At 43.1% G+C, this 15,010-nt stretch overlaps 1 protein-coding gene across 1 annotated transcript in view; it reads right to left on the bottom strand.

Moving 5' to 3' along the window:
- Positions 1-4,686: 4,686 nt before the first annotated feature.
- The window catches only part of LOC129855555 (kinesin-associated protein 3-like), a 47,342-nt gene continuing 37,018 nt past the window's right edge, over positions 4,687-15,010 (bottom strand). Inside the window, exons 17-20 of the mRNA XM_055923342.1 lie at positions 13,886-13,971; positions 10,233-10,422; positions 8,958-9,051; positions 4,687-5,488 (exon numbers count right to left, since the gene is read on the bottom strand). Of these exons, the coding sequence (XP_055779317.1) occupies positions 5,389-5,488; positions 8,958-9,051; positions 10,233-10,422; positions 13,886-13,971 (470 nt within the window). The 3' untranslated portion in view covers positions 4,687-5,388. The remainder of the gene's footprint in view (positions 5,489-8,957; positions 9,052-10,232; positions 10,423-13,885; positions 13,972-15,010) is intronic.

Below are 15,010 nucleotides of genomic sequence, written 5' to 3'. Positions count from 1 at the left end.
TTTATATTATTTTATAGTATGAAGAATACAATTGAACATAGCTGAAGAAAATAGGAAGGATATTTTCTCCAAACGATTTGAGGGAGTGCGCACATGTGGCTATTCTGTGTTGAGCAGTAAACAAAGAAACAGGTACTTCTATATGCATCATTTGTGATTAGATTTTTAGCACATTCTAAGGCAGCATGACGCAACTCTAATGATGATTTGAAAAAAGTTGCATGAAAGGTACATCAGTCTCTCATTCACAATATGACAAGTACTTGATAATGCCTTGAATTTCCCAGCTACATCCCCTTTGTGTGGCCATAATGCCCCCTGAAGAAATCCATTCCTTTTGCGGCCAGGGGCCGTTATGCCCTTGGGATGAATATTATAATTATAATTCCCTTCTCCCTGCTGCGTGCTGAAGCACCTCTCATTCACATGGCTCTCTGTCACGTGATAGGGTCTTTTATTACAGGCTACAAATGAAGACAGAGACACATCCGGGACGCAACTGCGCGTGTACTTATCCAAATTCCGAGGCACATATTGAAGATATTGAAAGAACTGTCCACATTTAATTTTCTACAGCCAACAAGATGTGTAGGCCTAATGAACAGCAAAAGCACTAGCCTATGTCAATCTACTATCCCTATGGTACAGAGGTTGACCTATTCTGTGCGAGAAATAAATATTCCAAACATAGTCTGGGACAGTTGTGGGATGCGATAGATCCCAAATTAATACAATCACTAGCATGAAAAAAAAACGTTTACGCAATGTGGCTGACGCAACAGATGAGAACGTTTAACTTAAGATGTTGATAAACTGTTAGGCTATTTCTTACATTATAAGCGCAACAATGTGCACACGGCAGTAAGCTACAAATGCGATTATGCGTTTTTATTATAGGTCTTATTATCAAGGTGCATTTTTATGGTGAAAATGGTCTTTCCCAAACTTGACACATATGCCAGTTAGGCTCTACACCCGTTGTAACGTGGATTAATGTGCTTAATTTTAAGAAGTTGTTTGGCCACATTAGTTGTGATACAAGACTATAGGAGGATGGGCTAGGCTACACGAAGTGTGTGGCTATTATTTTAAAAAGTTGCACAAAAAAGCATGTGCTGTTTCTTTTTTTTTGCCTTAAGCTGGGCATCATTCACAAGTGATAATAAAACAGGGGCAGCAGGAAAAAATACATGTCATCTATGCAATTAAATAGCAAATGGAGGACGCTTTTCTCCTGGTTCATTTTCATGCCAGCTAGGTAGACTATACTCTTGTTGTATAGAGAACCAACTGAGATAGTTCAATGGGACTCTCCAGTCCCAGCCGAGACAGATAAAGTGTCTAGTCCTGCTACAACGGAAACAGCTCAAGTGGACATCCCTGTCCTAACTGAGACAGCTAAAGTGGACATTCCTGCTCTATCTTAGACCACTCATCTTGACACAGGCCCTCCAGTTGAGACAGAGAAGGTAGACAATCCAATTGCCCCTGAAATAGTGACGTACAAAAGCCAGTCGCTGTTGAAAAAGGGAAAGTAGGGACACCAACCGAGGCAGAGATATCCATTGAAGTAGACACCCAACCACAGTAGCACAAAGCAAAGCTCCTTCCCCCAGTCCGGACCATGTCCCTGACCCACATCTCCTGTCCCTGTTTGTGTTGTCAACCATGTAGCTGTCATTGACCCTGTAGTTGTTGAAGATTCAGTAGCATGGCTTCTCTCACAATCACCACTACTGAGCCAAAAGCTGATAGAGAGAGCAGTCCTCCTCACAGTGACCCAGCGGTGCCCTCTAGTGGTGAGAAGCCTGTAACTGCCACCAGCAGACTCCAGACTTGCTGCAGCAGTAGAGACCAAAGATGTGGAGGGAGCCTGTGACAGCCCCATCCGTCCCCGATGATGGGGATGAGGACTTGGTTACAGATAGCGAGTCGGCCCCCGTCACACATTGAGACCCCTAATGATGATGTTACAGTGGCGTCAGGAGCAGCAGCCCCCGCTAAGGAGGTCAAAGTGTCACTGAGCAGCAGAGGAGATTTCTGTGACCTCTGACCTTTATTAGAGGTCAGTGTGAGTGAATCACCTGTCAGCGTCAGAGGGTGGACCCCGTTCCCCCTTAACCCTGTCGCCGAAGCAACATTAGGCATTAACGGAGAAGCTAGTGTTGAAGTCACTGCATGTTCTGATTCAACCATAGCATCAGCAGCCAATGTGAATGTAGTCCCTCCACAGCTCCAGCCACCCTCCCTGCTGAGCCAAAGAGGCCCTCCAGGCTGGGGAGCCCGCTGAGCCTGCCCCCAAGGCCCTGGACTGTGTGAAGGAGATCCGGGACCTGGTGGTGGAGGAGTTGGAAGTGGAGAAGATGGTCCAGCGTTACCCAGGTAGTTTTAACCTATAAGAGAGGGGTGACCAGTGAGGGGCCTGATGTCACACAGAGAATAAAGGATGACAAGGGCCCCATTTTATTTTATTTTTTATCACTGTAATTATGAGGAGTATGGAAATGTGATAGACTATACCCTTGCTGTTGTGGAAACCGACTGAGATTACCTTCACTGTCAAAAAACAAAGTCATTTTTATACAAGCATAAAACTGTACGTTTCCATTAAACTGGTCAAATATGAATGTGTACAATTGTGTTTGTGAGAAGATCAATGTGGTGAGATAACTGGATTATCAAATTCGGGACCAAGGAAAATATCAAATTGACTATTGCAATTGTGTGGAATGAACTTCCGTTTGTGTCATAGATTTTTACATGTATTTTAGATGATTTGAGAACAGTTTGATATATGCCAATTTAAGTTGTTCAATATTAAATCAAGAACACTGCCGTATATTGAATCGGCCCGAGTAGCATATGGGAGGGTTATGTACAGCTATCCCAACAAGAGATACATCCAAAGGCATCATGATTTGAGGAGCTAATGTTTCTTCCAAGTATATTATTATACTGTATACACATAGACCTACTGCATTGATTCCACGAAGAAGGAGCCATTTCCAATGGACGTGGTTGCTATGGAGACTGGTCTAGTGTCTTTATATCTGAATGACCTTTAGCTGTGTTGAAATGTCAACATCATCCAGTGCCTGTACATAACATTTTATACTGGCAGGTTGGGAAGGTGGCTGTGCATATTCACTGTATATTTAACAGTTAATTGCTAGCTAAATGTAATTCATTTATTGTTTTCAGCTAGTTTTGTGCTCCATAAACTCAGCTAGCTTCAGTGGTAAAGGAAGACAAACACAGTAAATGTTTTATAGTCAAATAAAAAGGTTATTTTATTTAAATACATAACACACAAGCACTGGGCGGCTGGCTGTTTTTTCTAGACTTCATACAGTACTTTATAGTTTCTCAGACTCTAAAATTTTTCATGGATAAACAAAATTATTGCCACCCTTGATAAAGACTATAAAATAAATACTGACCTAAACTGAGTGTACAAAACATTAGGAACACCGGCTCTTTCCATGACAGACTGACCAGGTGAATCCAGGTGAAAGCTAAGATCCCTTACTGATGTCACTTGTTAAATCCACTTTAATCAGTGTTTATGAAGGAGACAAGTTATAGGATTGTTAAGCCTCTAGACAATTGAGACATGGATTGTGTGTGTGCGCCATTCAGAGGGCAAGACAAAATATTTAAGTGTGGTTGCTATTTCCTCTACGGCATAAGTACCTTGTCTTAAATTGCACTTACACCACATTTTCCAGGAATAGTCTTATGTTACTGAATGTATCCAGAGTATTTTCAGATTTCATTATCAACAAATGCAGTGAAAAGTACAGTAAATGTAAAATGCACAAAATCAAGTGTCATGTTTGGATTCAGTCTTGTGTCAGGTGAACTGTTGTGTACTCACCTTTGGTCTAATAACTTCCCCATTCTCCAAACTGTTCCCTTTCAATTGTTACCATGCTTATGCATTTAATATTTATTCTGTTAGAAACATTTAAATGTATCCATAGGCCAATTCCCTCGAGTATAAATGGTTGAAATGAGATGAACTTAAAGGCCCAGTGCAGTTCTGTGTTTCATATATACTTACACACTATCAGGTTGGGATAATACTGTGAAATTATGATAATGCCCTTTTGGTGTAAGAGCTGTTTGAAAAGACCGCCTGGAATTTCTGACTGTTTTGGTGGGATGTAGTTTTGGCATTCCACGGTGACATCACCATGCGGTAAATTAGTTAATAGACCAATAAGAAAAACCTCTGCCAATTTCCCTCCCCACTCAGACATCTCCCAGACAGTGCTAGCTAAGTTCTAGCTTGAGAGCCCTTTGCAATAGTTAGATTTGTTTATTTTTGACTATTTTAATTGAAAACAATCATAGTAAGGTACTTAATTGTTATACAGTAATGATTTGATTGAGATAATAACGTCTGTATTGCACCTTTAAAAAAAGGTATATTTACATTTTTAATATTTACATTTTTAAAGGGTGCCATTCATTTTGACACGTACCTTTTAGAGAATTGTTTTTATTATTTGTTAAACAAAATCTATTTCTGAGCAATTGTACAAGTATAAAATAATATAATTTTCAAAACAATGAGCATACAATATAGCTCAGTATTTGTATTATTTATTTTATACCCGTTTCTTTACTCATCTTTATCGAGGGTGCCAAGGACTGTAGAAGGAATGGTCACATCAAACAATGTCCACTTTCAACACTTTATTTTAAATATTGCACCACAGAAAAATGTGTTCTGATGAGCACCAGGCACAATGAAGAGACAACACAACAAATTGTTAATTTATATAAAAGAAAACAGTTAAATAAACAATTACTGAATGTTTGTACAAGGGCAAAGTAACAGAAGTAAAACTGTCAGTCTCATGAATGAGGTCACCTATAACAAGGACTGTCACAGCATGCAGCTGCTGGACAAATCGAATAAGACTAACACTGTGCAATACCAACCAACCACCTCTACTTCGGAAATGTAATGCGTGGAACACATCCCATGGAAACAAAGCAGTGCTCATCCTGTATAAGTTAAGACTAAAGTTAAGCAGGTGTTGTATTACGGTACATACTTATAGTGAACACATTGAGATATTGCAAATACATTCCAATTAAAGCTCAAAACAAATTGCCATTTATGACCTCAAAACTAGAAAAAGATTGTTTCCCAGAAAAGTGATTGAGTAGCTTAAGATGTAATGTTAGCATTCAATAAAACAGCAACATCACTGCTAGAGCTTGGAATAGAGCACTTGAAGCGGCTAGCTGTTAAACACACAGTAGTAGTGCTGATACACTCATCACTACACAGAGCTACACGGGAGATAGCTGGAGTCAGTCTGTGCGGTGTAGTGAACCCAATTTGACCTGGTTGATCTGGAGGCCGATTGCAGCCTAGCTGTAGAAGAACTGCTCTTCTGGCCGGAAGCCGGAAGCCGTGGCGGGGCGCTGTCCAGAGGTCACCGTCGACTGTCTAAACGTATCGATATTCATACTGAAGGGTTAGAAACACACACACACACACACACACACACACACACGTCAGCCCCACAGGAGTCGAAATCACGTGAGATGGTTCTGAATACCACCACTAGGTGGCATTCTGAGACAGTGAAACATACAAGGACGCAAACAAAACATGGTAAAAGGCGTCGTGGTATAATGGAACGTTAAGTGAAAGCGCTTTCAAAACTTCATGCAATATTAATCTGCTCTAATACAGGGTTCTGACATAACAATGAGGCTCAGTGACAGGGCACCTGTAGCTGCAGGGGTAAACAGTGGAGGCAGCCAGTGAGCCAACTACATAAAAACAGCTAAAATGTCAAAACACAGCTCTGTCAGAGACCAACAGCTAGACCTGTCTAACCTGCATGCCCTCACTCCACCCCTCCACCAACCCCAGCCTATTTGGGAGATGATAAAGGGGCTGTAGCTACAACCATACAAATCAGTTACCATGGGGATGTGGATACAGAGGAAGAAAGGCTGGACGATTTCACGGTTGGTTGTCTCTGCTGTGACCAGCTGGTCTTGACCGTTCAGCTGTGCAGTGGGGTCAACGCGACCGTCTTGTTACCTCGGACTGGGCGTGGGCGAGTTAACCAAACAGAGTGATGGATAAACTGCCCCTCGGCATGTCCCCTTCTCTTGCACTCCACCCTCAATCCTCCTCTCTTGGTCTATACACTGTCAGTTGCTGGCTGGCCGGGCCGACATCCTATGGCTCATTAAAATACGAGCTGTTTGCTTTGCCCCTGTGAGCGCCCATAATGACGTGTTGTTTTTAGCCCAAATCACTTCCAGTGATCAGTTACACACTCGGTACCCCCTCTTCCTCGTGCCCCCTCCCAACCCCTACCTCACTGGGCAGGAATATGTCTTTTTCATCTCCGCTCGGCTGTCGGGGGGATTTGAGAGGCAGGCTAAAAGGAGGCTAAGAGAAACACTGGAGAAACACCAGGGCCCTGAGTCAGACAACCTGCTTGGATAGCTTGCTGCCTCAGCCTGCCTTGATAGCACTGTCTGTCTGCCTGCCTGCCTGCCTCACAACCTGCCTGGATAGCTTGCCTGCCTCACAGCCTGTCTTGATTGCACTGTCTGACTGCCTGCCTCACAGCCTACCTGGAAATCCTGCCTGCCTCACTGACCATCTGTCTGACTACACCCTGGGCCTGGGAGAAAGAGAGGCAGAGACACAGCTGGACCTCAGGCCAGGGCCTGCAGTCTGGTTCTGGTGGTGATGAGGAAAGGATTAACACAGTGGTATTCAAACGTCGGGGTCGCGATGGAACTGCAGCGGGGTTTGAGTAAATGTATTTCTTTTGATGAGATGAAAATGCAATGATTTGAAAGTTATCTGTTGATGTAAAGATCCAAATGGACAGATTTTAAGGTTGTGTCATTAGATTTGGTGGTGTAGTGGGGGTTTTCTTTGGGGGGAAAAATGGGTTCCCAAAAAAGTTTGAATACCACTGGTTTAAAATGCGCACGTTACGATAAAGAGGGTCAGTTGATTAACAACTCACTCGCACACTTCCTCATACAGTAATATGAGACATGCAAATCAACTCGTCTCTCACCTCATTCCAGGCATGCGTGTGTTGTGACATTTTAAGAGCGGGAGGGTTATGTTAGCAGACAAAAGGCCCTCGTTTTTTCCACCCCGGTACTACAGGCCCCAGTGAACCCAGGGTGAGGTATGGGGACACATTCGACAGAGGTCATAGTGCACAGGAAGAGAAGCAGGCCCCTTTTTCCTTTTTTTGCTCCCCTGACCCTCTGCTCCCTCATACGTCTGTCCCCTCCCACCTCGCCCCGGCCCTCTCACCCGAGATGCTTTGATCTCTCCCCTGGCTGTCACTCCTCGGGTTACAGCTACCCACTACACAAGTGCTAAATAACCAGCTCCCACCTCCCCCCCTCTCTTTCTCAGTCTCACCTGATTGCAATGCTGTTCTGTTTTCCTTTAGTTTTACATTCCTTAACACTCTTGACTGTCAATCACTGATAGTCCTTTCAAAGCGCTCATTGATTTGCCTGTCTGCGTGTTGTGTGTGTGTGTGTGTGTGTGTGGGGGGGGGGGGGTCAGAAACCCTCCAATCTCACGCTGTTGTGCACCTCTAGTAAAACCCAGACACTTCTCTTTCCACACGGGTACACGAACGGCACCCTCGCTCAGTCTCTGTCGCCTGGCCCACTGAGGCTGCTGGGACTTATTTTAACTTTCTTTCAAATAAAGGACCCGCTCCTTCCCAACGACCCGGGATTAGAGACGTTTTATGTGGTTCATATAAAATAGCTCATTATTATATTCATACAAATAACAGTGCTTGTATTAAACCCATTTAAAAAGACCCGATTCACACCATGTTTCACACATAGTTTTAAATAAGCGCTGGAGCTGGCTTTGATTATTGTGTTAACCTGGACCACTCCAGAGTACACTGGCCAAATTAAAACACTCTTGCAGATGCCAATTCCCCCAGCTTGCTCAGTATATTTAAAAGGTATCAGTTACAAAGAAATTTTTTGGGGAAAAAGCCTCCTACTCGCTTGCTCTCTCTCTCCGTTCCCTTCCCTCGCTCTCTCTTTGCTATCTGTTTCTCCTTCCCTCCCCTCTCCTTCATCCATTTGGAAGCTGAAAGAACTGTTGCATGGATTCAGCGCATTGTCCTGCTATCTGCTCGACACAGCAAGCCTCTCAACAGCAGTCAACACAAACATAGTCCGACAGGAAAAAACCTTGATCGCGCGCAAGATGTTTGATCATAAAAAAGACAAGTCACTTCAAACAAACTCCCCATTTCCTCACCTATTCATCATTTTAACAGCATATCAAATTACTTCAACTTTACATATTAGGCCTGTTTAAGACAGCAAAAAAAATCTAAGGATAATATTTGTTTTATGATAAATATAAATAATTATTTCATTGCAGGCTGCATCTGAGCCTCAACAGTGTAGAGCAGTGTGTGTGTTTATTCTCAAAGCTCCAGTATTGCTGTTGATGGCCTTCTGGGATATTGGAGGCCTGTTGACACAGCCCCTTGCCCCTGGTTCAATAACAAAGATCAGCGAATACTGGAGAAGAAAAACACAACGTTCACCGAGCAGTAGAGACTGAGGCTGAGACGGCTTGCTACGGGGTCATTGTCCTGCTTCAGGACAGCCTGTCAGTCCCACGTGGCTCAGTAGGTAGAGCATGGGTTGTGGGTTCGATTACCACGGGGGACCAGCACGAAAAAGTATGAAAATGTACACACTCACTACTGTAGGTTGGCTCTGGATAAGAGCGTCTGCTAAATTACTCAAATGTAAATGTTAATGCAGGAGAAAGACAACCAGCCCTGCTGTGGTTCTCCAGCGGATGGAAGAGGGAGAGGTGCAGCTCACTGCCAAGAGGAGCCTCTAGGGGATGGGGATAGAGGTGCAGTCCAACCCCTCACCTACTCTGAGCTCACCTGCCTGGGAAGCCTCCAGCCTGGCCCATGTCTCCATTCTGGTAGTCTATGAAGAACCCTGGGCTGACGGTACTGTCTGCTGGGATGATCCCATCTGGGGAGAGATACATACAACTCTTAAGTTAGAGACACGTTTTCTACTGAGTGTCTCAACTCCTCATCTCGCCCTCTCTCACTTCATCCACACCTGCGCTGTGGAAGAGGTTGAGGCTCTCCAGTATCTCTCCCTCTTGCTCTTTACCCCTCTCCCACCCTCCTCCTCTTTCTCTCTGTATCTGCGCTGTAGAAGAGGTCAGCTCTTTGCCCCCCCCTTCCTCCTTCTCTACCTCCCTCTGTAGGGGAGCGTGGGGTAAGTTGAGCCACCCTTGTTTCCAGGAAACCATACAGAAAATAAATAATTTGACCAAATATTTAGGAAGAGGTCATCATTTCATGGAGTCTGAAGGAAAAAGTGGTAAGCAAGTTAGGTCCAAAAAACATATTTTTACCAAGTCAAATTAATTTGTGCAAGTGGTTTCATGATGCTTGTATCTAAAGCCAAGTTCATCATTATTTTATTTATTTTTTTACATCAGTTGGGGTCTCTAAGTTTCAATATAAGGTCATAAACCTGTGTGGGTTAATATAGTCAAAATGTTTGCCTTGCGTAAGTTAAACCAATGGCCATGGGGTAAGTTGATCCAATGGTTGAGCCAATGGCAAGTTGAGCAAATTGAAGTGTTTTCTTCCCAGGTGTAATGCAAGGCATTATCGCTGGGATATGAGGTAACAGGACCTGGCCTATGTATGATAAGTGTTTAAAAAAGTGTTTGTCAGGTGTTATAAGCCTGTGTTCAAAGATGCTTAAAATTATTAAATGACAAAAAGCGATTGTGAATGTATTGAATTTTGTTTGGGAACTAAAGATAGACATGGTTAAAAACAAGGTAGTGGTAATATTTCATTCAGTACAGAAATTTGTAGGTGGCTTAACTTTCTGTTGAAGTTGTGCCAAGAGACCACTTTTTTTTTGGACAAGCTATGTTTTAAAAACTGTAATGTTTAAATTACTTCTGATTTTTTCCAGGGACACACAACATCCTGAAATGTATGTAGATATCTTCGTTAGAAAAAAATACTATATTTCCCTTGACTAAGTGATGCTGAATGTAAAAAACAAAATGGCTCAACCCCACTCTCCCCTACCTGCCTCCCGCCGTACCTGCACTGTAGAAGAGGTTGAGTCTCTGCTGAATGTTTCTGCTTCCCTCTCTCCTTCTCTACCTCCCTCAGTACCTGCACTGTAGAAGAGGTCGTGTCTCTCCAGAATGTCTCCGTTGAGCATGAAAGGTTCCCCGTCGTCTCCGTACATGAATGGTTCTCCGTCGTCTCCCATGGCTCTGTTGTCCACCATCTCTAACCACTGGGAGTTGTGCCAGCGGAACTTCTCACTCTGGATCTTCCTCCCCCACTCTTCATCATACTCCTACAGCAGGAAGAGAGAGAGAGCGACAGAGCGCGAGAGAGCGCGAGAGAGAGCGACAGAGCGCGAGAGAGAGCGACAGAGCGCGAGAGAAGAGTATGGGTTACTGGAGGTTCACATACACAGATAAAAACAGACCGAGTCATACACATGAATACAAGCACACAGGCAGGCATGCACACACACTGAAAGCACTATATGGAAATCCACCATCTTCAATTGATTTGAATCCCAGCCTTAGTAGCAAACAGATACACTCTGTGTAAACGTAGAGAGTCCACCGAACTGAAAGTGTAATTGGCTGTAGAAGAGTGGCTGGCAGGGAGTCAGCTAGGGCTGGGGGACCAGCCGGACCACTGACCGCCATATTGGTCCATCTCAGCAGGGAGGGCCAGATCCTCCACAGACTACTACAGCATCCCACAATGCACTGCTCTGTGTGCCCGCACCCTACTGATGCTGTTACTAATAAAAACCTGGCGTGGTGAGATGGATGGGACTGCGATGGGGCTGTGTGTGTGTGTGTGTGTAGAGCTTGGCCGAGGAAGGCTGAGGAGGAACACAGATTCTGTTTTCCTTTCTCTGCGTGGGCCATTTGGGAGAAAGACCCTCTTTGAGCCGCTGTGCTCCACTCGGCCAGGCCCTGCAAATTAATCATCCAGATGCAAAGCAGAGCCCCCTGGGCACTGACAGCCACCCAAGGCCCAGGCCTCAAACAGACCCATTGTCACATCGCAGGGCCGCTCTCCGTCCCCAAAGTGGCAGTGACACTTTTTGTCAAGCTGCAGATTTATCACGTCTAAAGCGGCTTAATGACTACACGGCTGACTTCCCCTGGACCATTAGTCTGTAGTAAGGGTTTTATATGAAGCTTAATCCATCATAACGAGAGAGCTGAGCTAATGACGTCTCAGAGGGAAGGAGCCAGCCGATATAAAACAGTACTCATGGCATTTCCAATGTTCCTCCTCAGAGAAAACTTGAATCTAAGAATTATCCTCATGAATTACCCTTCTGTCTGACCTAGTAGAACCATCTATACGTAGATTTCTCTCTCTCTGTGGGGTGTGTGTGTGGACACAATGATCAAAGGGGAAACATTCAAGAACGTACAATAAGGTAAGGTAGCCTGCAGCTCTGCTAAGGTAGCCTGCAGCTCTGAATACTAATGATTGTGTGTGCGTAGGGTCTGCTTTTTTGCTCACCTACCGCGTCCTGTTACGACACTCTCCAGAGCCTGTCCTGGTCTTTCATGTGGTTCACATCTTAATAGTTCTCACTGATAATTTCAATGAAACACTTCCTCTCCCCCACTACCAGCTCCACAACCCGGCTGTAATCTATAGCTAATTACACTGATCTCAGGCCTGTGACAGATCACACCATGACTGGGACATAACCACACAGCAATTGAATGTACCAGTCCATTCAATCTAAATGTTACAATTAGAGAGATAAGTAATGCGTCTTTGCAAGTACATTGTTGATTATGCCATTATCTGGAGTTTTTCCTGGCTAGAAAACAGTTTTTTCCTGGCCTGCATTAAACAGGGATGGATCAGGACGACATAGAAAATCTGGAAAACCAGAATTCTGGCCAGTTTCAGTTAGAAATTAATGGGAAGAAAATGTCAGAAAAACCATACTTATGTTCTAAATAGTAGTCTTGAGTATGCGAAAATATGTTCAATATTATGTGAAATTTCTAAAATGTAGCATGCTTTAAAGGCCAGGATTAGAGTTGAAGTTGGAAGTTTACATACACTTAGGTTGGAGTCATTAAAACTCGTTTTTCAACCACTCCACAAATTTCTTGTTAACAAACTATAGTTTTGGCAAGTTGGTTAGGACATCTACTTTGTGCATGACACAAGTACTTTTTCCAACAATTGTTTACAGACAGATTAATTCACTGTATCACAATTCCAGTGGGTCAGAAGTTTACATACACTAAGTTGACTGTGTCTTTAAACAGCTTGGAAAATTCCAGAAAATTATGTAATGGATTTAGAAGCTTCTGATAGAATAATTTACACAATTTCAGTCAATTGGAGGTGTACCTGTGGATGTATTTCAAGGCCTACCTTCAAACTCAGTGCCTCTTTGTTTGACATCATGGGGAAATCAAAAGAAATTAGCCAAGACCTCAGAAAATACATTTGTAGACCTCAACAAGTCTGGTTCATCCTTGGGAGCAATTTCCAAACGCCTGAAGGTACCACGTTCATCTGTACAAACAATAGTACGCAAGTATAAACACCATGGGACCACGCAGCCGTCATACCGCTCAGGAAGGAGATGTGTTCTGTCTCCTATAGATTAATGTACTTTGGTGCGAAAAGTGCAAACCAGAACAGCAGCAAAGGACCGTGTGAAGATGCTGGAGGAAACAGGTACGAAAGTATCTATATCCACAGTAAAACGAGTCCTATATCGACATAACCCGAAAGGCCGCTCAGAAAGGATGAAGCCACTGCTCCAAAACCGCCATAAAAAAGCCAGACTACAGTTTGCAACTGCACATGGGGACAAAGATCGTACTTTTTAGAGAAATGTCCTCTGGTCTGATGAAACAAAAATAGAACTGTTTGTCCATAATGACCATCGCTATGTTTGGAGGAAAAATGGGGAGGCTTGCAAGCCAAAGAACACCATCCCAACCGTGAAGCACGGGGGTGGCAGCATCATGTTGTGGGGTGGTTTGCTGCAGGAGGGACTGGTGCACTTCACAAAATAGATGGAATTATGAGGAAAGGAAAATTATGTGGATATATATTGAAGCAACATCTCAAGACATCAGTCAGGAAGTTAAAGCTTGGTCACAAATGAGTCTTCCAAATGGACAACGACCCCAAGCATACTTCCAAAGTTGTGGCAAAATGGCTTAAGGACAACCAAGTCAAGGTATTGGAGCGGCCATCTCAAAGCCCTGACCTCAATCCTATAGAACATTTGTGGGCAGAACTGAAAAAGTGTGTGCGAGCCAGGAGGGCCTACAAACCTGACTCAGTTACACCAGCTCTGTCAGGAGGAATGGGCCAAAATTCACCCAACTTATTATGGGAAGCTTGTGGAAGGCAACCCAAAACGTTCGACCCAAGTTAAACAATTTAAAGGCAATGCTACCAAATACTAATTGAGTGCATGTAAACTTCTGACCCATTGGGAATATTATGAAATAAATAATGCTCTGATTAAATGTCAGGAATATTGAAAAAATGAGTTTAAATGTATTTGGCTAAGGTGTATGTAAACTCCCGACTTCAACTGTACATACTCATTTCGGCTTTTCATCTAATAAAATTCACTGCACACTTGAGGAGAGAATTGTCTTTTGACACGTGTGTTTGACAACAGCTGATAATCAGAATAGGGGAAGTGTTCTACAAAAATTAACAAAATGATGGGGAACAATCACAATTGCTTACTGCATACGTTTTTACCAAACAGATATATAGATACTTACAGCGATGATGTCCAGTGTGTTGTCACAGACTTTGCGTATCTCTGCGTTCTTGTCGTGCATCAGGTCAATGAGGTAGGCGGGAGCCTCTGGAGAGAGTGAGTCAAGGAGAGGACAACAGAAAGGGAGGGATGCATTCTACACTTTTCGGGGGGATCATTTTGCTGTTCCTTCTACTCAAACAGATCATTCAATAGTGTCTCTTTAAATCAAGATCACAGTTACGGTATGGTATTTGAGGGAGAAAGAAACGAGAGAGAGGAAATAATGCTTTTGCTCTTTAATTTATAGGAAGCAGACACGAGACAGTTGCCCTGTGGCCAAACAAACAACTATTACATTTCCTGTGATGAGAGAGAGATATGGTAAAGCAGAATAACTCACCCAAGGCAGAACACTTGGTAGAGACCCCTCTAATATTCTCCCAAAAAATGAAAACATCTATCAAATACAGTATTTCTGCTAGCTATTTGTAATTTAATGCCTGATAATTGAGGTTAACAGGGATATTGAGATACAGTATATTGAGATGAACTGGGATAAATTGATGTAAAATTACAGTAGATATATTTATGTATCCTGAGGTATATACAGTTCAAGTCGGAGATTTACATACACCTTAGTCAAATACATTTACACTCAGTTTTTCACAATTCCTGACATTTAATCCTAGTAAAAATTCCCTGTTTTAGGTCAGTTAGGATCCTCACTTTATTTTAAGAATGTGTAATGTCATAATAATAGTAGCGAGAATGATTTATTTCAGCTTTTATTTCTTTCATCACATTCCCAATGGGTCAGAAGTTTACATACACTCAATTAGTATCTGGTAGCATTGCCTTTAAATTGTTTAACTTGGGTCAAACGTTTTGGGTAGCCTTCCACAAGCTTCCCACAATAAGTTGGGTGAATTTTGGCCCATTCCTCCTGACAGAGCTGGTGTAACTGAGTCAGGTTTGTAGGCATCTTTGCTCGCACATGTTTTTTCAGTTCTGCCCACAAATGTTCTATAGGATTGAGGTCAGGGCCTTGTGATGGCAACTCCAATACCTTGACGTTGTTGTCCTTAAGCTATTTTGCCACAACTTTGGAAGCTTAAACTTCCTGACTGTTGTCTTGAGATGTTGC

This window comes from Salvelinus fontinalis, chromosome 5 (assembly GCF_029448725.1).
Source record: "Salvelinus fontinalis isolate EN_2023a chromosome 5, ASM2944872v1, whole genome shotgun sequence".
Classification (NCBI taxonomy): Eukaryota; Metazoa; Chordata; class Actinopteri; order Salmoniformes; family Salmonidae; genus Salvelinus; species Salvelinus fontinalis.
Note: the sequence above shows the minus strand (reverse complement) of the source record. Positions and strands in the feature narration are given on the sequence as shown.